Source organism: Physeter macrocephalus, chromosome 21 (genome assembly GCF_002837175.3).
Source record: "Physeter macrocephalus isolate SW-GA chromosome 21, ASM283717v5, whole genome shotgun sequence".
NCBI lineage: Eukaryota > Metazoa > Chordata > Mammalia > Artiodactyla > Physeteridae > Physeter > Physeter macrocephalus.
Window position 1 is genome coordinate 101869848 of NC_041234.1, and position 22818 is coordinate 101892665.

At 54.8% G+C, this 22818-nt stretch overlaps 2 protein-coding genes across 3 annotated transcripts in view; both read right to left on the reverse strand.

The window, feature by feature from the left end:
- Positions 1–1279: 1279 nt before the first annotated feature.
- On the reverse strand, positions 1280–3872 carry LOC129391709 (uncharacterized). Its single transcript, XM_055081606.1, has 2 exons — positions 3823–3872; positions 1280–3740 (listed from the first exon to the last, which is right to left on the reverse strand). The coding sequence occupies exons 1-2, from the start codon at positions 3870–3872 to the stop codon at positions 3164–3166; spliced, it is 627 nt and encodes a 208-aa protein (XP_054937581.1). The 3' UTR covers positions 1280–3163.
- ELF4 (E74 like ETS transcription factor 4) overlaps positions 3661–22818 on the reverse strand; it is a 37137-nt gene continuing 17979 nt past the window's right edge. For both annotated transcript variants that reach the window (XM_028482926.2, XM_007103040.4), the window contains exons 2-9: positions 14019–14293; positions 9991–10162; positions 9483–9575; positions 7956–8132; positions 7032–7115; positions 6764–6956; positions 5697–6074; positions 3661–4840 (exon numbers count right to left, since the gene is read on the reverse strand). In XM_028482926.2, coding sequence (XP_028338727.1) covers positions 4036–4840; positions 5697–6074; positions 6764–6956; positions 7032–7115; positions 7956–8132; positions 9483–9575; positions 9991–10162; positions 14019–14090 — 1974 coding nt within the window. In that variant the 5' untranslated portion in view covers positions 14091–14293 and the 3' untranslated portion in view covers positions 3661–4035. The remainder of the gene's footprint in view (positions 4841–5696; positions 6075–6763; positions 6957–7031; positions 7116–7955; positions 8133–9482; positions 9576–9990; positions 10163–14018; positions 14294–22818) is intronic.

The window sequence follows — 22818 nt, forward strand, 5'->3', positions numbered from 1 at the left end:
GCAGGGATGTTGTTGCCACGTGACCCTGGTTGAAATGAACCTGTCTCCTGAGGCTCTCCTCTAGCCCTCTCCCATAACTATATCAGCACAGGTTAGTTTATCAGATTAGCTAATTTAACACTTCGAGTAGGAAAGAAACTGGACAGGGAAGTTTCTTTAGGGGCAGGGGATGTTCAAAGTAGTAACAACTCTTGGGTGCTAAGGCTGGGGGGTGGGGTGGGGTGGGGGTACCATGAGGGCACTGAGCCAGGGAGGGCAGGCCCTGGGCAGTGGAGCACCTGGGGTGAGTGCCTGTGCAGAGGGGAGGTCGGAAGTCACCTACCTCAAACTTTGGTCCCCCATCTCTCACCAGCTCAATCAGTAACCGTCCGCTGATGCTCACTAGTTGCTTCGTAGTGTGCCCTGCTCTTTGGGTGATACAGTCCCCTGCCCCTCAGAAGGTAACACACTAACTGGGGAGACTAAATAGGTTCAGGTCATTGAAGATTTAAGTAACAGTTTGTGATTATTATAGAGATGTCACAGGCTGCTCACAATCAGTTGCCAAAAGAGTGGCAACTGCAACAAGTTTAAATGAACTCACTTAAGGATAGGCTGGTCTGGGGAGGCAGCTTCCATGAACCAAGACTTGAAGGATGGATACAACTTAATTGGGACTAGCGGGGTGGGAAGGCCATTCCGGTTGAGCAGAAGTAAAGCGAAAGCACAGACGTGGGAAACTCCAACAGAGGCACGTTCAAAGGCCAGCCAATCCATCCCTTTGACTGGAGCAGTACACAGGTCAGGGAAGCAGTGTTGAGCCGACTGGGGAAGTCAGGCCCTGATGGTGAAGGACCTTGCCAGAAGGTCAAAGACTTGGGAACCTGTCTGAAGACAGAGCTGATGCTAAGCGCAAAATACTTCTGGAACAGCTGCCCTGAGCCCTCAAGTGCTCCCCCACACCTCCTCCAGGACCCCTAGACTGCCTCACAATTCAGAAAATAAAGGGTTAATGCCCAGCTGCTCAGAACAGATTGGAGGGTTAAGTATTTTGAGTGTCACCCCGACCTGGAGGCATCCTGGCAGAGGAAGAACAGAGGTGGTGCCCTGGCAGATTGGAGGGGCTGGGCCGGATCACCCCGGGGGGCTGTCAATATGTCTGGGGAGGGGGTTAAGCTCTGAGTGAGTTTGAGCTAGGCTGAGAACGTGGAAGAATGGCCAGATTTGAGAGACAATGGCGAACTGCGCCGGAGTTCAGGAAATGGGGAGGGGACAGGGTCAAGTGAACGCTTCAAAGGCCAGCCAATCCATCCCTTTGACTGGAGCAGTACACAGGTCAGGGAAGCAGTGTTGAGCCGACTGGGGAAGTCAGGCCCTGATGGTGAAGGACCTTGCCAGAAGGTCAAAGACTTGGGAACCTGTCTGAAGACAGAGCTGATGCTAAGCGCAAAATACTTCTGGAACAGCTGCCCTGAGCCCTCAAGTGCTCCCCCACACCTCCTCCAGGACCCCTAGACTGCCTCACAATTCAGAAAATAAAGGGTTAATGCCCAGCTGCTCAGAACAGATTGGAGGGTTAAGTATTTTGAGTGTCACCCCGACCTGGAGGCATCCTGGCAGAGGAAGAACAGAGGTGGTGCCCTGGCAGATTGGAGGGGCTGGGCCGGATCACCCCGGGGGGCTGTCAATATGTCTGGGGAGGGGGTTAAGCTCTGAGTGAGTTTGAGCTAGGCTGAGAACGTGGAAGAATGGCCAGATTTGAGAGACAATGGCGAACTGCGCCGGAGTTCAGGAAATGGGGAGGGGACAGGGTCAAGTGAACGCAGCCATCAGCTGGCTCTGAAATGTCAAGCTTAGAAGGTCAGGAAAATGGTGGCACCATTAACAGAAACAGGCAAGTCACGACGGCCTTTTTGTTTTGAAAGGTTTTGTGTGTGTGGAGGACTTTCAAAAATCCATTTTCGATAGCGGGGCAGTCTGAGGGACTGACAGGCATCCAGGTAGAACTATCCAGAAGACCGCTAGACATGTGAGCCAGAAGCTGAGGAGAAGGGTGAGGGCTGGAGCCCTCCTGGAGCCAGGAGGGTGGATGAGGCCCCTGGGGGCACCCACATGTAAAGTGGTAGATGTGGAGCCAGCACGGGCACAGAGAGGGTGACGGAGGACTCGGATGAGCCCAGCCAGTGCCGAAGGGGATGGGAAGTAGTGTCATGTGCCGTGAGGGCTCACAGGGGCCAAGAACTGTGAAGAAGACCTTCGTATGACGAGTTCTATGGGGTTGGGGTGAGGGGGGGCAGGGCCACTCTTAACCCATGTGGCACCTTTGTGCCAAAATTACTTTTAAAGGTGACCCTCTTCAGGATGCTTTACTTTCCGCCACCAGGAAATGGTCACAATAAACTGATTTTATTAGAAAAAGTCACGTTAACGCCAAGCGCTGGAGACGTGTAAGAAATACATCTGCACAACCATATATGCTTCCCTCCTGGGGGGAGAAGGGGGAGGACAAGAGGACGATAACGGGCTTGGCAGTGGCCGGGAGAAAAGAGAAGGGCAACCAGGGGAGGTAGTTAGGTCACGTGGCTGGTTTTGTGCCAAGGACATAGCAAAGGTCCTGAGGCACTGATTCACATTAACCAAATTCACCAGATAATATCACTGTTTCCAAGGCTGACACACTAGAGCTCTTAGCCTGGCTCTGAAACTTGGCGGAGAGAGGAAAGCGAATTCACAGAAGAGAGAGGGGACAGGATGGAGGCCCCAGGCCGAGGGGTTGACTTCAAGAGAAAATTGGCTGACCCCTTCTCAGAAAGAGGAAAGATGGAAGGAAGGCACGTGGAGAGACAGGAGGGACAGGGAGCTCACAGCTGCTGGCTCCCGTCTTCGTGGAGGAGGAATCAGGGTGAGGTGAGAAAGCTGGAGATCAGGGGCCGCGGCCCACTGGAGGTGGTCTGCTGCAGCCGTCGCGGGAGTGGCTGGGTGGACCGACCTGTGAGGGGAGTAGAAAGTAGGCTGAGCAGCAAGTAGGCACGAGCGGGGACGGAGGCGGGCCCAAAGCACATCGCTACTGGATTATCCGACCGTCCCCGGCCCCGCCTGCCAGCAGGGAAGCAACAGGGGCAAAATTAATCAAGAGGGAAGCCAGGATTCGGGGTGCAGGGCAGGGCGCCCGTGAAGGCTGGTATTACAGCCCGAGCCCGAGCCCTTGGCGCAAATATCTAGCTAATTTAGCCCCCCTCCCCCTGGGGCCTTTGTGGCTGGGTCTGCCCCCGGAGGGGCGCTTCAGGAAAGCGCTCTGGGGAGCTGATGTTTCCGGCCTACTGGCTAATGCCTGGTGGGCAAAGAGGCTGACCCCAGGAAGAAAGCATCTCCCCCAGCGCACATGCCCATCGAAGGTCTCCTCCCCTGGACCTGCTCCAGCTCCGTGACATCTCTCCAGATTTGGGGTCTCCAACCTGTACCCCATAGGCTCAGAACAACCGAATCTTGGTTTGTACAAAGGGAACCGGAGAAGGCTTTCCCTCAAAACAGAAAATTCCCCATCTCTGTGGCTGACCCACAGAGAGACACACACCCTTGAAGACCTCACAGCTACACCCCCGTCCTCACCAAAGAAATGGAGATACAGACCCACGAGTACACACAAATACGTACAGAGATATTCACATACGGAATAGTAAATACTCTGTGGAGGGAAAGAAGATGGTGAAATACAGCCAGGCGAAAAGACTCTTCTCACGAAGCCCCTACCCCAGCCCTGGCTACCAATGTCTCAGGAGGTCTGCCCTCCGTCACCAAGTCAGCCTATTACCCCAACAAGAACATATCCCCTAGTGCTCTTGCAAGCCGTGGTCTGACACCAGGGATGCTCCGACTGGGCCTGTCTTGGCCATGGTGACGCCAGGCAGGGGTGGGGCACGGGGGTGTGGTGTACTGGCACCCCACTGAAATATAAGGGCAGGTGCACTACTTCAGTCAGTCTCTCTTAGAGGAAGTCCATATACAAATGCTGCTCAACTTTGCCTGGTGGGTCACACTTCCCCCCAAGCCCTCCGTTTATATGTCATGGGGCTCCATCTTAATGAGGGAAGTGGGGTTGAATGGGGAGAAGGGGGCTGGGGTTGGGGATCTGGTCAGCAGGCTCCCAGATGTGGTCACACTAGGCTCAGCCGTAAACAGGGACCCTGAGCCCGAGGAGAGCTCAAGTTCAGCCACCGGGGTCAGCCCAACAGTGGGGCGGCTGGGAGGAGAGAAAGTCTGGTTTCCCAGAAGGCTCGGATTGTGGGAACCCCTTGAAACTACCTGGGTTGGAAGTGGCTGAAGGTGAGCCTGATCCCTCAGGAGCTCCCTCAGGGTCTCTTCAGGAACCAGCAGCCCCTCCATGGGGGCCCCAGTCATCATGCCCTGTACATAGGAGGAGGGCCTCAGCGGTCCCTCCTTGACCCCAGGGGCTGCTGTGGCACCGGAAGTCCTGATGAAGGCCGCAATCACAGTCCCGGGGGGCTGAGAGCTGGGCCCTGCTGGGCCAGCCCCGGTGACCGAGGGTGGTGCTGGACTGGTCGGACAGTTGCCCCCAGCCAGAATTTGGGGGAGGCTACTGAGAATCAGCGGAGCCCCTGGTGCTGCCGCCTGGTTCTCTTGGAAAGTGGTGTTCAGGGGGAAGGAGGCCTGCAAAGTGAAGGTGTCCTTGAAGGTCGAAGCAGGCGGGACGCTCTGGAGAACGAGCTGGGCCGAAGCAGTAGTACTGGCAGGAGGCCCGTTGGTCAGCACGGTGGTCAGCGGGATGGTCTGCAGGGTCAAGGCTGAGCCTGACCCGACAGGGGCCACTCCTAGGTGGATGTTGCTGGGCACTGAAGAAGTACTGAGGAGAAATAGAAAACAGATTTGGTTCAGGTAGGAGGCTCAGAAGGAGGGCACAGGAGGAACGGAGCTGAAGGCGTTTTCATTGTCGTCACTTTGGCTACCGTTTGTTGAGCACTTAGTAAAGGTCAGGGATCATTCTAACTGGCTGGCATGCAGGATTTCACTCAATCTTCCGATCAGCCCGTGAGTTGAGTAAGATTATCAATCGGATTTTACTGTGTGAGGAAACAGGAACAGAGAGGTTATGTAACTTGCCCTAGGCCACACAGCTAGTAACAGGGACACATCAAGGCTTTCTGACTCCAGAGCTCGTGTTTGTCACCGCTCCGCTCTACTGCCGTCCGTCTTCAGAAGAGCATCCCTCTGGCCCACACCAGCGTAGTAACAGGTACATACGTATAAGCCAGACAAAGCCCAAAGTTTTCACGGAAAATTGGAGGCAACTCAGTGTGGACAAGAAGTAGCAAGAGCTTTCCTGGTGGGCTTGGAGGGCCTGAGGAAGGCAGGATGTAACATTCCCTGCTGCCTCTTTTCTGGAGTGGAGGAGGCCTGGGGGGATGGGCCCAGGAGTGGAGGCTCCCGGTGGCTGCTCGGGAAGCACTCTGGGGTAACAGAAACAGACCCAGCTGGCAAGAGAAGCACCCCAGGTCAACAGCTGGCTTGGACGTTACATTGGCATGTGACCTCAGGCAAGTCACTTTTCCTCTTTTAACCAACAAGTGTCCCACTGGCTTCCCAGGGATGCCACAAGGGTCCCAGGAGACCCGAGAGACAGCGGAGCTTTGCAAGAAGCTGAAAACGCCCCCCATCACGAGGTGCTATGGGAAGACTTGGAGCGACCTGGGCGCACTTACCTCACAGCTTTGGTGCGTTTGGCCTGGCTCTCTGGTGGAGAGACAAGCACCGCGGAGGTAGTGGGAATCTCCTCGTCTAGAGACAGTCCTGATTCCAGACTCGCAGATGGCTGTAGACCAACGTGCTGAACCTTGGGCTTTTCCCAGGAAGTGGCGCCCTTGCCATGCGGGGCAGCTCTGGATGATACCCTGGAGCTGGCTCGCCGGGTGGTGCTGCTGGACGACGTGGAGGGAGTGGAGGCCTGAGGAGATGTGGCTGGGACTTCACTTCTCTCATCCTCGTCTTCAATCACCACCAGGTCCTTGGGCATCTCCTTAAACTGGTACACCAGCCTCTGCCCTTCCACCTTGGCAAGGATGCCTCTTTGGTAGTAGTATCTGTGGGACACGGGGCAGAAAGTGGGGAGGGGGGTGAGCCAGGGACACACCACCCTCCCGGGCTGGGCGCTCACGAGGTGGAGGCTGGTCGGGGAGCCAGACGGGAGCCCAAGGGCAAGGGAAGGGGTAGGGCCAACTCTCGGACTTGGAAGGCCTTTATGAAATTTCTGATATCTCCCCCCTGATGACTCAAAGGGTCCACAGGAAGGGATTTCAAATGCTGACCCCCATCCTGCTTTGGGGCAGAGGAGAGGGGTGAGTGAAGGAGGGGAGGGGGTGGATGATGGGGGTTCAGCAGTCCCCCAACCTGAGAGACCGACCGTGGGTAAGTCAGGCCCATCCTCCTGGGCCCCTAGCCTGCAGAATATGAAAGAAGCCCTTCTTGGGGATGGGGGGCCCTAAAGTTCTCTTTCCGCTCTAAAAGGAAAAAGGGCTAGGACAGAAATGCAAGAGGAAGGGGACTGTCCCTCCCAGGCGGGACCTGGGAAATGGGCTGGCGGGCAAGCAAACGGGAGAGCCACAGGAATTCCCTCCTCGGAAGAGTGTCCCGGTGACCCGGGCCACAGGAGCAAGGCACTTCCACATCACCCCGAGCCCAGTGTCCTCAGGGCACATCGGAGGCCCCTCGGCGCCGGGACTCCTTGCACGGAAGGAGGAGCTCGGGGGCTGCTCAGGGCACGGGCTCCTACCTCAGCGCCCGCCCCATCGTTTCGTAGTTCATGTCAGGCTTGTTCTTCTGCTTCCCCCACAGCTTGGACACCGCTTTGGAATCCACCAGCTTGAAGATGCCTTTCTCTCGCTGGGTCCACTTGATGTACTTGGGGCAGGTGTTCCGGTCTTGCAGAAGTGCGAGGAGGAACTCCCACAGGTAGATGGTGCTGCCTGCAGAGCGGCAGGCGGTGAGGGGGCGCCCAGGCCCGCCGGCTCCCTACCCGCCTCACCTGCCTCCCGCCGTACCTTTGCCATCCTTCGATTTCTTCCGAATGGGGATGCTGGGGTCAGTGACGGGTGAGGTACTGCGGTTGCCCTTGGTCTTCCGGACTGTGGGGGGATGGTGGGCGCAGGATGAGGCTGAGCCCAGCCAGGGTGAGCGCTGAAGGGCAGGCTCCTGAGAGGGAGGGCCCAAGCGCTCACCAAGTTAGGGGTGACGAGGCACACAAGGAAGAGGCAGGTCGGGGTCGCTCTCCACAGGCACAACCTTCAGGTGCCCGCACCTGCCCCATGGCCCGCCCTCATTTCCAGGCCCCAGAGGTAGAACAGAACACTGCTCCTGTGTGGGGCAATGGAGTGCTTACTGCTGAGCCACCTTGAGAAGATCAGAATCTGCCTCGCCTAATTTTTGAAACAAAAAGGCAGCCTAAAGGCGTGACTGTGGTGCGGGTAAGTGTGGCACCAGGGTTTGGTCGCTGCACGGACACGGCAGTATCGACCAGCCATCGCCTCAGTAAATCAATAGCACTGGGGCTTGGGAAAGCCCAAAGTCCTCTCCCGTACACGGTCTCGGCTCCGTAAGCTCCGAGAGGGAAGATAAGAGCATGGGTTGAGGCAGAGGCCCCCAGAGGGCCAGGGACTGGCCAGGGGGCCAAGCCTGGCGTCTGGACACCCAGTACAGGATTCAACCCATGGGGATCACTGGGTTTTTAAGAGCTTACATATCTGCTGGGCAGGTGGGGGTGCCTGGGAAATGTCAGGCTTTGGGCGGGCCACCTGATGAGGCCCGTCTTTCCAGAAGGGAGGACTCTCTGTCCATGCCGCCACACCAGAGAGCTGTTCTCTTAATGTGTCTGTGAGCCTCAGCCCGACACTCACCCCTGCTTAGGGTCTCCCTGAGCCCCTCCTACTGCCCAGCCCCCTGAAGGAACACTCCCCGCCCACTCCTACTTCTCTTCTTCGATTTTCCGGTCTTCTTGGCACTTTCTTCTCTGGGGACCTTTTCCTTCTGCTCACCAGCGTCACCAGCCCCGTTCAGGGCGTCGGGCTCAGACACAGGAAACACGTAGTCGGGCAGGGTGGCGGCTGGAGCAGGGTCCGGGTCTGGAAGCACTTCGGAGGGGCTGACTGCAAGAAGAAAGGCCTGAGGTGGCCGGGGCCCAGGGCATGGTCTCCCAGTGCTCACGAGAACAGTGGGCTCCTGGGGCGCGGGGCGAGGCGCCACGGCCCCAGACACAGGGTACACCTGAGAGCGCCTCCCGTGTCTCACAACACTAGGAGAGGAAACATCTGCAGAGCTGTGGGCACGGGCTGGCCCCAATCACGGCGGCCACGTTTACAGCCCACTGCTGGTGGTGGGGAAGTTCCAGGTGACACCCAAGGAAAAGGGCCACCTTGATTTAGTCATCTACTCATTTCACAACCGGAAGGGGCCTTAGACATCATTTAGCCCAATTCCTCTGCTTTTCTGGTGAGGAAACCGAGACCCAGAGATGGCAGAGCATGTGCCCAAGGTCACACAGCAAGCTGGTCACACATGCCTGGTGCATGCAGGCACTCAGAAAAGAGTTGTTGAATCCTGAGTGAATATTAGTGACAGAGTCCGGATTAGGAGTGCTAGGATTCAGAATTTGCAGCTTCAGGGCTTTCTTTCCCCCACTGTATCCCAGCGCCTCCTTGGGAAGGGGCAGCTGGGGCCAGGAATCCTCCTGTGGAGTCACGGCAAATGCGTGGGGGGTGCTGAGGGAGAAGCCTGCCTCGGGGGCCATCAGAGGAGGTAGGGGCCAACCTCCCAGAACAGTGAAGGGATGAGGAGGCCACACCCTGCACAGTCTTCCTGGGAGCTCAGCAAGACAGCAGAGGGGCCTGAAGTTACCCTGGCCAATAGTATTCAGCCTTAAAAAGGAAGGAAGTTCTGACACATGCTCTACATGGACGGACCTTGAGGACATTACATAAGTGAAATAAGCCAGTCCCTCCAAAACAAGTACTGTAAGCTACTTATCTGAGGTCCCTAGAGGAGTCGAATTCATTGACACAGAAAGTAGAATGGTGGTGGCCAGGGGCTGAGGGGAAGGGGAAATGGGGAGTTAGTGTTTCATGGGGACAGACTTTCAGTTTTACAAGATGGCAAGAGTTCTGGAGAGGATGGTGGTGGCTGCACAACGTAACAAATGTACTTAATACCACGGACCTGCACACTGAAAAATGGTTCAGGTGGTCCATTTTATGTTACGTGTATTTTACCATAATTGAAAAACTAGAGAAACAAAACCCAAACAGTCACCCTGGCCATCTTTGCTTGTCTCCAGTGCCGTCCTGCCCTTCCCATTCCAGTCAGAGCCAAAGAGCACGTGCACGTGTATATGGGTGGGTGTAGGTGCGCACACATGTCCCTGAGAATCTAACACACGGATGTGATATTTTTAAATGGAATTTTGTGTTGCTTCAACTTAAGGCGCCAGGGTTCAAACTTACAGATCTGCTTCTCATCCAGGATGTCATTGGGAGACTCGACGTTGAGCAAGACTTCAGTGGTTGACATGGTTTGCGAGGTTGCTTCATTGTCATCTGGTGCCAGGTTCCATGATGTGGGGGGAGAAGAAAAGTTCCCTCAGGGCATAGGGCAGTGGGTGCAGCTACAACCAGGGCCAGCTCAGAGAATGGAACTAAGGAGCCCAGGGGCAGCCGGGAGAGGACCAGCGCGCCTCCCACCCTGATTCTCCACCTTTCTCTACACCCATCCCAGCTGGTCTCCCCCCACTGTCCCGCTCCGTCTCAGGAGATCATGAATCCATTTAGGTGGTTTCCTCCTCTCTGAAGTGGTACTACCTCCTGCTTATCCTAATCACCCCATCTAATTTCCAACTGTTGGGGGCCTTGACCTTGGCTGCGTGGGGTCACTAGAAGCCATCGTGGACTACTGTTCCCTGAAGACAGAACCCCCTTCTCCTCCACAACTTCTCTGCCCAGGAAGGAAACAGACCTGCCAGCAAAAAACTACCCTCCAGGATCTGATCCTGAGTCATGCACAAGGTCCCGTCTGTTATGATGCCATTGTGAACGTCGTCCAGCTCCAGGCCTGAGTACAGATGCAGTAATTCGGGGTAGGGGACCTGCTCCACGATCACAGCTGGGAACACTGAGGGGTCTTCCAGCTACGGAAAAGAGAGGGATCTGGTTCAGGGCTCGCCCGCCTCTCCAGGAAGCCCTCCGTACCAGAATCTGACCCTTCTCGCAATTCCTAATTCTTGGATCCCTCAGGGGCTGTCCTTCGTAGGGCATGACATTGCTCTGGGTCCAACCTCACTAGGTGATGCTTGGAGTGGGTTCTTAATTAATAGAGATGGGTTAACTCTGTACCAGCTACACTCAACCAAGGGCAGACAGTTCTAACTGGTCGTAGTTATGGGTTAATCGGTGAACAGGGTTAGTGCTCAGTCTATGAGAAGGATAAGGCTCATTCTGAAGCCAGTGGGAAAGGATTCGTCAATGGCAAGGGCGAGGGACTCAGCCTACGCTCAGAGTTGGGTACCAGGGTTAGGGGCTCAGATTGTGAACATCTTAGGGCTCAGTCTGTGGTGATGAGAATAGGAATGAAGACAGAAGAACAGAGGCATTATAGAGGTAGGAAGGTAAGGGCCTAGTCCCTGCCTGGATGGGGGAGAGGGTTCAGAGTTCCAGCTTGATTCAGTGGGTGCATGGGGATACTGTTCTTGTTAAGGGGGATCCCAGAAGGACGAGGAGCAGGTTTTTGGAAAAAGATAAGGGAGAAAGTGTCTGAATATGGTGAGTTGGAGGTACCACTGAGATATTTAAAATGGAGATACCTCAGGGAGTCAAAAATATGTATCCTAGAGCTCATCCCTGGGAGTGGATAAAATTATTGGGATGAGAATTTGACCCCCAGAGGACATAGTTGTTCTAAAATCAAACAAAGCTAAATTTAAAAAATGAGTGCGATCACAACTGTTGTTTTTTTTTTTTTAATGAGGAATAGAAGGAAATATACCAGGATGTTCATAATAATTATATTTTGGTTGTGGGACTTTGGGTGATTTTTTTTTCTACTTGTCTGTATTTTCCAAATTTTCTTTCATGAGTCTGTTAATTCTTTCTTCATGAAAAAAAGAATGAGAATGCTCAGTTCTGCCTAATGTTCCTGAAGGATCCAGAAGAATAAAATCGATGAAACTTTGGGTTTGGGTTTGGCCGCTGGGTAGTCACCTGGCTAGAGCAGTTTCAGGGGAGTGCTGGGGTCCCAAAACATTACAACAGATCTCAGAGAGGACGGAGGGAGGGAGGCGGGCAGGGGGCGCAGTGATGAAGGCCACAGGGTCTAGAGCTACCTGTCTAGTACCATAGCCACTAGCCACTGGTGACTGTGTAAATTTTTTCAAGATTAACATTTCAGTTCTTCCGTTGCACCAGCCATAGTTCAAGTGCTCCATAGCCACATGGCCCCACATTGGACAGCGCAAATCTAGAGCATTTCTAGCATCTCAGTAAATTCTATTGGACTGTGCTGATCTAGAGCCAGACTACCTGGGTTTGAAACCAAACTCTGCTATTTATGAGCAGTGTGATCTTGGGCAAGTTACCTAACCTTTGTGTGCGTCCGTTTCCTCCTTTATAAAACTGGGGCGATCATATTATTGACCCCATAGGGTTTTTTAAACAGATCAATGTAGATAAAGCACTTAGAACAGGGTCTGGCATAGAGTAGGTTCTCATTAGGTGCTTTAGGCATCAGGGGCTTCTAGGAGACTAGTAACGCTTTATTTCTTAACCTGGGTGGTGAGTTAATGCGTGTTCACTTTATAGTTATTCTTTAAAAAAATATATATATATATATAATTTATACACTCTTTTGTATTCATTTTTTAAATTGAAGTATAGTTAATTTACAATGTTGTGTTAGTTTCAAGTGTACAGCAAAGTGATGCAGTTATACATACATACACATATATATGTTGTTTTTCAGATTCTTTTCCATTATACGTTACCTCTTTTGTATTCACAGTATATTTTGCAACAAAAATTGTTCCCTACAAAGAGTGAGGGAAGGGAGGTGAAAAAGTAAACCCAGAGGGTGGAGGCTACACTGGGGAGAAGAACAGAGCTAAGAAGGTGGTATGTTGGAGGAGGCGGGCAGAAGGGAGGAAAAGGTTTCTTTTAGGGTTGGGGAGACATGAAAATGTTCTAGGTTGAGGAGAAAGGTGCTGGAGGTCTGAAAGGTACAAGAGAGAGAGGAGGTGATGGATGGTGTGTGGTCTTGAAGGCGGCAGGAGAGAAGAGATTAAGCACTGGGGTAGGTGTTACCCTTGGAAGGAAGAGGGACACTTCTTTGTCCCAGGCCGGCGGAAAGGAAATAGGAACAGGTGATGTTATTGCTAAGAGGGAGAAGGGAGGGAAAGTGAGGGCGTCCTTGGGTTTGAGCTTCTCTGTGGATTGGAGGAGAGGCTGTCTGCTGAGGGTGGAGGGGCAGGCGTGGGGTCGGGAGTGGACTAGAAACAAGTCAAAAAGTGACTAGCGGAGTTGAGAACCCAGGTAAAGTTAGATTTTTCTTCCCTTCGTCCAGGAGGCTAGGCACGCCAGAGACGCTGGATAAAACTGAGCAACTTTAGGTTAAGACCTAGCTGGACAGAAAGTACCATGTACTCCAAGCCCACTAGGGGGCAGCCTTTGGTAGGTCACTAGAGATTGGACAAAGTTTCCCATCCTCACAGGGATCTGGGACAGACAGCATCAGAATTAGGCTGGGGTGCCCTTGGAGAGAATCCAGCTGGACCTCCTCTTGGTGAAGATGGGGAGATGGCAGCCAGATAGGGTCAGAGACAGGACTTGCCCAGGTGACACCGGGGCCACACAGGGCTCAGAACCCAGGGCTTTGGACTTCTAATCTTCCATTCCTTCTACCGGACCTAGCTGCCTCTTCTTCTCCAGTGTGTGGAAGGAGGGTAGCGGAGGGTAGGGATGAGTGTGCCAGGACACCATCCGACGGGTACATATAAGTACCCTAGTGCCAGGCAAGGTATGGAGCAGTGGGGGCCTGAGTGCCAGAATTCTGTCCTATTTTCCAATTTCCTCCCACTAGAGGAACCTATCTCCAGTTTATCCTGAATCCTTAGATCGAGGCTGAAAAGACGGTTATGGAAGGGCTCATCCACCAGGCTAGAGACATGAGTCTGAAGGTGCTGGGGGTTGGACTGTACCCTGTGGTGCCAGCTGGCAGTTCTCAGTACCGCTATGTGGTTGTCCCAGCACCTTTCTCACCGTGACACTGGAGGTGAAGCAGAGTGGCCAAAAATGCACGTGGAGGTCAGTGTACACTTGTGCATTCAGCCCCTGTTGCTGACTGACAGCTCAGCTAGTGTACTTAGCAGCTGCTTGGCTGGCTTGGGCACTATATGTGCCCTGTAATTGCACGTGGGCAAAACCAGCTCACTAAATGACCACCCGATGACTGCTGCCTGGCCGCATGGGACTCGTTGGTGCACCGTCTGGCTGGCAAGCAGCCCCTATGTCCTGAACCTAGTAGGTGCTTGATCAATATTTGCTGACTGGGACTTTCCTGGTGGTCCAGTGGTAAAGAATCCACCTTCCAATGCAAGGGATGCGGGTTCGATCCCTGGTCGGGGAACTAAGATCCCACGTGCTGCGGGGCAACTAAGACCGCGTGCCGCAACTACTGAGCCCGCATGCCTCGTCTAGAGAGAGAAAACCCGCATGCCACAACTAGAGAGAAGTTCAAGCGCTGCAACGAAGAACCCGCGCACCCCAACAAAAGATCCTGCATGCCGCAACGAATATCCCGAGTGCCGCAACTAAGACCCGACGCAGCCAACAATAAACATACATAAATGAATAAATAAAATATACATGAAGACAACAACAACAACAACCATATTTGCTAGCTGGCTGGTCGGCCGGCTCACTGGCTGTCTGCCTGCCTCTCTGTGTCTATCTGATCATCTGTGCTGGCTGACCAGGCTCTGTTCTCTGGGGCCATACCTGGTTGATGTCATCCATTCCGTTGCTTGCAAACTCAAAGATCAGGTCACTGGGCTGCAGAGTAATAGCCATGCTGTCTTCTCAGAGAGCCAACTGCGGGATCCGCAGGGCCCTCTGGAGGCGTGGGGTTTCCTAAATGAAGAGATGCTGTACCTTGGAGCCTAGAGCCTACACCACGAGCCACGGTAAAATAGGGGTTGTAGAGAGCTGGAGTAGGTGGTGGCCTAAGCCAGGTTCAAGGCTGCATGCTGGGCTGGGCCAAGTGCAGGAGCGACCTACAGAGAAGGGAGAGATGGGGGCAGTGAGTAAGTCACCTTCCTTGAGCTCTGTTCCTAGGACCGACTGCCAGAAGAGGAGGACAGTGGAAGCAGAAGGGGGAGGGCAAAGAAAAGGAGGCAGGTAAGGAAAGAAGGAAGAAGAGAAAGTTAACTGAGTCGCCTTGAGGGGGAAGAGGCTGAGCCTCGATGCCAGTCTGGGTCACCAGCATCTGCACCTGAGCTGGCCTCCCTCCCTTCCCACGCCCTCTGGAGAAGGTGAGAGATGATGGCGGGAAGTTGGGCTCTCTCCACTCTGAAGATTAATCCCCAGGGTGCGGCCACAGGGGCAGCCTGGGGCAGCCCATCTGGCCTCATGGATGGAGCATGAAGAATCCCTACAGTACCCTTGGCTGGGGAAAGAACCTTTGTGCGAGACTTGGGGTGGGGACATTTGGGTGCACAGGATGGTCTTCTAGGCTCTGCCTGGCTCAGTTTGCCTTGGGAGTAGGGGCCACTTTGTTCTGAAGGGCAGAGTCCACAGTGGAGGTAATGTCTCACTGTAGGGGCTGTGTTGTCAGGGCCAGTGACGGCCTGACCCTGCTTGAGGGGATGGGACTCTCAGACTCAGCCACGCCTCCAGAGAGCCTGGAGACAGAGGGACAGGCGGGCCGCATGTCCTGCGCTCTCGTCACCACCCAGACACGATGGCCCCTGTGCCATATGTGGCTTGTGCTCTTGCTTTAGCTTTGCTTTCAGTTTCAAGACTGAACTGTCACCCTGGGAACCGGCGAGGAGAGCCGCAGCTGGGGGAAGGGTGCAGGGAACCTTCCCCATCATCCAGGGCCAGCTCAGGGCCCCCCTCTTCCAGGAGATCTGTCTGCTGCAGTCCACACGTCTGTCCTCTGTGGCACTCACAGCCTGTACCTCAGGTGCTCACGTGGCACCCGGGCCTCTGATTGTTTCCTGTGCTCGCTGCCCTTCTCGCGTCGTCTGCGCAGCACCCAGGCCTGCCTCCCAAAGCCCCGGCTCCCCTCCCACCACCCTCCCTCCTCCGCGGTCAGCATCTCCAGCCCGAACACTCAGGTAGCACGGCTTTGGCCCTGAGGGTTCTGCTCTGCGTGGTACCCGCGTGTGTGTAGGTGTGGCAGGTCTACGAACAGCCTGGTTCAACCATAAGCGTCTGAAGAACTGGCTCCACGCACCATAGGAGGAGCGACACACTTGACCCCCGCTCCTCGACACTCCTTTGGCTGTGTCAGGGTGGCAAAACCTTCTCCTGGCCCATAAAGAAAGGAGGAACTTCAGAGAGGGACACAGGGGAGGAAAGGGAGGGGATCACGGGTGACCTCCCTGATGACCGCTCTCCCCCACAGGAGACACCCAGGCCTCTCCCACTTCCTTTCCGTTAGCCCACAGCGCTGGCCCCGCCCCCCCACACCTTTCCACCCGCCCCCAAGCAAAACCTTTGAGAAGTCGCTCAAGTCAACGTGGCAGGTCTTAGTTTCCCTTTGGGTGAATGAGACGCTGAGCCCCGCTAGCACGGCTTTCCACCACCGCCCCCACTGCCCCCCCACCACCACCTGCACGTGACCCGGGCGCCTGTGGCTTCCTGGAGAAGCCTCCCAGGGCCATTTATGCTTGGAAGGTCTGTCTCCCCCAGCCAAAGTGCCCCAAGGCCCGCATTCCGCAGCTCCCGCCCTCCCACAGGCCGGCCGTCTGCCCCCAGGAAGCATTCTCATACTAATCAAATGAAAGGCGATCACTTTCACCTAATCCCACTTTGTCTAAACATGAAACTCCTGTGTCTGCCCCTCTCTCCTCCGAGGTCATTCCGCCATGGTTTCCCTCCAGGTTTGCTCATCAGTTTGGCTTCTCTTCACAGTTCTGTGCACCTCCCTTACCTCCCCCATTAGAACGTGGCTCCACTGAGGGCATGGATGAAACTTCAGCACCTTGCACCGTGCTGGGCATGTAACAGGCGCTCAGTGTATGTTTGTGGAACGAACACATGAATGAATGGTACTGGTCAGCTAGCACCGGTGAGGTGTGTTTTCTGGGCAATAAGTATACCCATGCGTACACTGGGTGTGGGGTGGGTGTCACGTGCTCTAGCTTACGGGAGAGAGAGAGAAATGTGTGCACTCTGTGTGTGTTACATCTGTGTGTTTCTGCACTGTAATTTACAATGAGGGGAGCTCGGGAGGGGGTTTGCTGTGGGTGTGCAAACACACTGTAGATATACCTATGTGCAGGGTGTGGGGATATGTGCGTGAGAGCCTCTGTGTGTCAAAGGGCTCTGGTCCTGTCTGGGCCAGCACAGCCACAAGCTCAGTCGTCGGTTCCTCCTCCGCCAGGCCTGCCTTTGTGAGAATGACAAGCCTGAGCTAATACTGGCTGCACACCAAGCTGATGCCGGCTGGCAGAAGCTGGCTGTGGTGAAGTGGGCTGGGGCGGGGCCCAGGGTTCTGCTGGCGAGAGGGCCGCCACGGCCACCCAGCCCCACACACGGAAAACTCAAAGTCCTCTTGCTTCCCAGAAGGAGAATGCCAGTAGCAGAATGTGTACGTGGCCCACGGGTCCTTGGGGTGAGACCCCGCCAGGCCCGCTCTCCTAGGGGGTTGGTGGGAGAGGGAAGGCAGCTCCGCACTGGATTGGATGGAACCCTTGGCCATCAAGACAAAAAGGAGAGATTTGAAATACAAGATAGAGACGAATCCAATTGCCTTCTTTAGGTATCAGCGTGTCTAAATATCCAAATTCAGGACTTGGTTGGTGCAGGTCCCGACGGCCCAGAATTGACTATTGTGAGGCTGCACCCAGCACCCACGGCTGATCCTGGTTTCTTGTTCTGCCCGAGCCCGAGCCTGAAGTTAAGGTGAAGAGGTGTGTGGGGTGGGGGTGGGGAGCTAAGAAAAGTCTCCCCTCACCCCCATGGAACCTTCCAGTCCAGAAGGTTTCACCCTTCCCCCTTCAGATGTTTGAGGATTTGAAAGTGAGAGGTGGGGAGAGGCTCATTTGCATGTTCACTCACTCTCCCCCAAGTCCCTCAAAATAACCTCCCTCTCCCAGGAACCTGAAACCAAAGAAGCCACCAGCACAAGAAGGCCCGCCCTGCTGGAGGCCGGGGAGGCCCGCACAGGGGCTCCCCTCCCTGGCGTCCTTACAGACGCCCTGGGACACACATTCACTGGCCTAGAGCCCTGGACACCGCCTCATGGGTGAGTGGGGGGCTAGGAAGGTCCACAGGGACACTTGGCTCAAGGAATCGGGCACCTGGTTACCCTTAGTAACCGGTGCTGAGTTCCTCCCACCCCACCCCATCATTGCAAAGCTCACAGCTGGCTCCAGTCAAAGTCCACTCCCAGGGTGGCAAGAGCTCCACTCCCTCTGAGGCCACTGCAGTATCCCTGGCTCCCAGGGCCTGTCCTACTTGGGCTGAAAGCAAAGCCTTTGTGAGAGCATATGGCCCCGGCCTGTGTGTGTGCACGTGCATGTGCGCGTGCGCCACAGGAGGGAGCAAGAAAGCGAGGGCGCCCACACCCCCAGCCTGCAAACGCACACCTCTGGTTCTCTGTGGTTGTGATTGCATTTCAAAACCAAAATAGCAAAATAGAAGTGGTTTGGGCTGTTCCTGCGTCATCACAGCTGGGCCCCCTTCAGACGTACAGACCCTTTCTGGGGCTGTCACTGGAACATGTCAAGCGGTGTCCAGCACCCACCCATCTGGGCCTCCCCTACAGGAAACAGCCCCTATGTGAAAGCCACGTCCACAGTCTCCGTGGAGCAAGTTTAAATCTACACCCGTTCGGCTGAGCCAATGGCTCTCACAGAATCACTAATAACACCCGTGGCATTTTCACACACGCCGGCAAACATGGGGGCCAGATGGTCAGCTGGGCCCACAGAGCAGAGTTCTCCAGTTCCTCGCCCTCTCGCAGCCAGCTCTCACTCCTGAAATACCCCGTCCTCCCTGAAACCTTTCTGGAATTCTCTGGAAAGGAAGTGACAATTTCCTTCATGCCATTTCCCACTCCCTCAACACCCCTCCCCCACAACCACAAACAAAATGGAAACTACCCCAGGAACAGCTGTACCCTCTACTTAAAAGCAGCCCCTCCTCCGACTAATAGTCATCAAGCAGCACATTTGCACGCTGCACCACATGACCAGTGGCGTGTACTTAAGAGGCAGAGGGCCAGACTCGGGGGTCCAGTCTGTAGCCATGGACGTAGCAGAAGTAAGCCAAGTGTGGGACTCCTGCACAACCTTGGTCCAACTAGAGCGGGACTCCAAGCAGCCAGCTAAACCCCCCTCCTTGAACAGATGCCCAGCGAAGGGGCCCTGGCCACAGCTATTTTGTCAGCTTCTTCTCCTCTATTCCTGCCTTCTTACCACTCCCTCCATTTGAGATGAAATCAGGAAGAGGGAGGGAAAAAAATAAAGGTTTTGCAAGCTCTGTTGGTTGGGGTTTCTCTGCGATTATTTACAAGAAACCCAGTTTCCTTCCTTGGCCCTCGGTCACTGCCTGATTCCCGTGTACGGTTTGTCACAGCTCTGATGGTAAGGCAGGCCCAGAGCTCTTCTCCAACTGCCCCTGCCCTTTCTCAGCTCCAGGCCTGCCCCTACTTTGCCGCCGGAGCTGGCGCAGTGGAGGAGGGGTTAGGGCTGCAGGTCGCAGGCACAGAGACATCTGCTCCTTTCTCCAGGAGACCCAACAGCCCTCTCCTGGCTGCATCCCAACAAGAGGTGTGACCCCGGAAAAGTCAGCCATCTTTCTGGGCTGTGGTTTCTGTCATCCTTAAGATGGGTGAGGGCTGAGGGGAATCCAGGCCTAGCAGCTGCTCACCAGGGAGTCTCGGGTGAATGAAGATGGTGGTGGGAAAGTGCTTTGAAAATTAAAACACAGTCATTCAGATGATGAGTTCCAGGTGACCTCCCAGAGAGCAAGGGGGGCTGGGGACCCCATTAAGCTCCTGGATGCCCCCCCATGGCTCCAGAACATAGACAGCGTGGGCTGCAGGCTTCCAGTTGTCGGCTTGGAAGGGGCTGGCTCATCTCCTGGGATGGGGGCCCTGTAGGGAGGGACAGGCTGCTATGGTTGAAGGAGTGCTCCCAGCCCCCTGTCCTCACCACCTCCACCCGGCCCCAGCCCTCTGGGTTGTGGTTATGTGGCAAGAAGAGCACTACAGAAGCCCCAGTGGTGGTGGGGGGGGCTATGACAAAGGGAACCTATTTCCTCAGCTGCCCTGACTCCCAGGGGCCTGGCCTGAGAAAGCCAAAAGAGCGCCCCCTGGAGGTGCCTGCAGCCACCACACCCTCATCTCCGAGCTCCAGGGACCAGGAGGAGGCAGAGGGGCACCAAGCACTCCTGGGAAGCGAAGAACAAGTCAGTGATGGGGAGAACATGCTGCAGGAAAGAGGGCAAAGCCAAATCCAGGCCAGCTACTGAACCCCAGCGGGGTGCGCTGCCAGCCACAGCCTAGAAGACCCCAGAAGTCCCTGCAGACTGTAAGGGCATGGGCTTCCCAGCGAGAGGACCCAGCTTTGCCTTGGGGCTTAGGCAGGTCACCCTCTTCCTCTGGGAAACGAGGCCATCCTCCCTAGCTCACGGGATTGTTGTGGAAGGCCAGCAGGTCAATGTAGGTGAGAGCCCTCTGTTACCCCCTAAGTGTGTTTTTAGATTTCCTGGTCAGATCCGTGTCTCTTTGGCTGAGGTCATGCATTAAGCATTCAGGATATCTTTACCTAGATGGACAGGAAGAAAGGGAAATGGAGAGGTGGGATGAAATGGAGGCTGAGGGGGGACATAACCAACAATTATCAAACATGGCAGAGAGCGGAAACCAGTTTGACTACGGGGAGGAGGTGGGACTGGCCGGGGCGGGGGCAGGGAAATCAGGGGGATAAGTGCATAGGCCTCTCGATTCATCAGGTGGTGGAATTTGAACTTGATACGGAAAGCAACTGGGAGTTACTGTTGATTCTTGAGCAAGGGAGGGCCATAAAGCAAGCAGTTCTCAAGGAAGACCAGTTTGGTCTGAGTGCATGAGTGGAGGAGATGGAAGGGGACCAGGTGGGGCACCTGGAGCCGAGGAGGTGAATCCCAGGGCCACCCTGAAGGAATAAAATGACAGAGTACAGGGCCATACAGTAATTGCAGAGACCCCAAGATTGCAGCCTGTTCTTGCTGTGAGAATTGTAAAAGATAGAGAGTGACTGGGGCAGGAAATATGGCAAGAACATGAGCTCAGTTTGGACATTTTGAAGTTGGGATTATCTTGAAAAATCCAGGATTAATGGTGGAAAAAAGAGGGCCCAGACAGTCATTTTGCTAAACACACACACACACACACACGCACACGCACGCGCGTGCGCACGCACACACACGCACATGCACACACACACCCTGGCAGGGGGGGCCTCGACAGGCCTTCAGTGGCCAGAGGAGCAGGCCTGGCCTGGCGAGGCTGGCATTCCGGACGCTGTAGCAGAAAGCTGCATGTGCTGAATGAAAATGCTTCGAATGGCACACACTCCACCCCCACCCCTGCCCCCAGTAAGGCCTGCCTGCTTCCACAGGGGGGTGGGGGGGATGGGCGGGGGACAGACACACTGACCAGAGACTAATTAAATTTATTAGTGGGTTTTTTAGAAGCTGGGGCAATCTGTGGCTGGGCACCAACAGGATATTAAGTCAGATAACTTTTATTGAAGGGACAGTGTTCTTTGTCGGGGCCCCTGCCAGCACGTGTCCTAGAAACAAATGCAGAGGCTCCCTGCTGGGATCTGGGGCTCCCCCAGGTGGGAGGGGCGGCGTGGGGTTTGAGACCTGCTTGGCTCTTGGTGCCCCTTCCAAATACCCGCTTCCCCTACTGGCTACTTTCCAGGCAAGGAAAAGCAAGGGGCAGTCCAGCGTCCCCTGCACAGAGGGGCGGGCTCGAGAGAAAGGATGAGGTGGAAAGAGCCTACGGGCCGGGGTGGGCAGACAGGGAGGGCACCTTCAGCCCCGATGCCACCGTGAGCTCGCGGGGGCTCCTCCCTCCCCCTCCCCCACATGGCTGAAACCCTCTCCTTGACTCAGTCTCAGGATGTCAAAGTTAAAAGGGACCTGAAAGATCATGGCATCCATCCTCCCTGTCATCCAGCTGCAGACACCAAGTTCTCGAGGAAGGAGAAGTGACTTGCTCAAGGTCACACAGCTAGTGGCCGTGACTCCCAGGTGACCTTTCTTTCTCCCCTCCTCATTGTCTCTCCGGCATCCTCAGAAAAGCCAACCCTTTCCTTTGGTGAGAACAGACAGCAGCCAAAGACCCAGGGCTGGCAAATAACAATGAGGCCGCACATGTGCAGAACACATTTAACTTTCGCAATGACTTCTCCACCTCCGTGCCTTTGTTCACACTGTCCCCTAGGCCTGATATGCCCTTCCCCAATTTCTGCGGCTCCAGTTCCCACACGTGTTCAAGATCTGAAGCAAATGTCACCTCCTTTACAAAGCCTTACCTGCTTCCTCCTCACCTGATATATCTCCTCCTCCTCCTCCTCTTCTTAACACCTTAGCTTGACTTACATTAAAGCAGGGGGTCTGCAGACTGTGGCCCATGTGCCAAATCCAGCCCACCGTCTTTCTGTGCGGCCAGTGAGCTAAGAACGGTTTTTGTATTTTTTTAAGGATTGGGGAAAAAAATCAAAAGCAGAACACTATTTCATGCCACAGGAGAATTATACGAAGTCCAAATTTCAGTGTCCACAAAGAAAGTTTTATTGGAATGCAGGTACGTGCATTCGTTTATGTATTGTCTGTGGTGGTTTTGCATCATAAGTTGAGTTGCTGTGACAAGAGTTCACATGGGCCGCAGAGGGTAAACTACTTACTACGTGGTCCTTTGCAGGAAAAGTTTGCAGACTCCTGGACCAAAGGCTTCACTCCCCTTCAGAGTGAATAAATTCAACTTCCTTTCGTAGAAGAAATGTCACAGAGACTCACAGGTGCCTGGAGGGAGGCGTGGAACATCAAGTACAAACTCCTAATTTTCATCAGAAAGTTCTGGCCCTGGCTCTGCCCACGGTGTGACCTGGAGCAAGTCACTTTTGCTTTGTGGGCCTCAGTTTCCTCAGCTGCACAGCGAGGGGGGTTGGCCTGGATGGCCTCGGGCCCTTTCCAGCCCTACAATTTAGAGACTCAGCAATCTGCTGCATTTCCAACTCACACAGTTTTGAGCAGGCACCATTCTGATCATTTTCTCTCAGAACAAGACCTTACAGAAGGTTCCCCTGCCCAGCTGTGGCTTTCCCTACCACTGTGGGCCCCCTCACTTATACTCACCTGCCCTGCCCGACCCTTCCCTTCTGCTGACCTGTCTGCCCTTCTCTCCGAACTCCTCTTCCGGCAAAATGAACATGGCCTCCTCTGAGGAAGCACTGCCCCCCCTCACCCGGTGGTCCAGGAGCCTCCATTTTGCGGGGTGGGGTGGAGGCAGGGAAAGAAGGGCTCTCCGCTCTCCTCGGCCTCCCAGGGCCCACAGCAGACAGGCAGTGGAGCA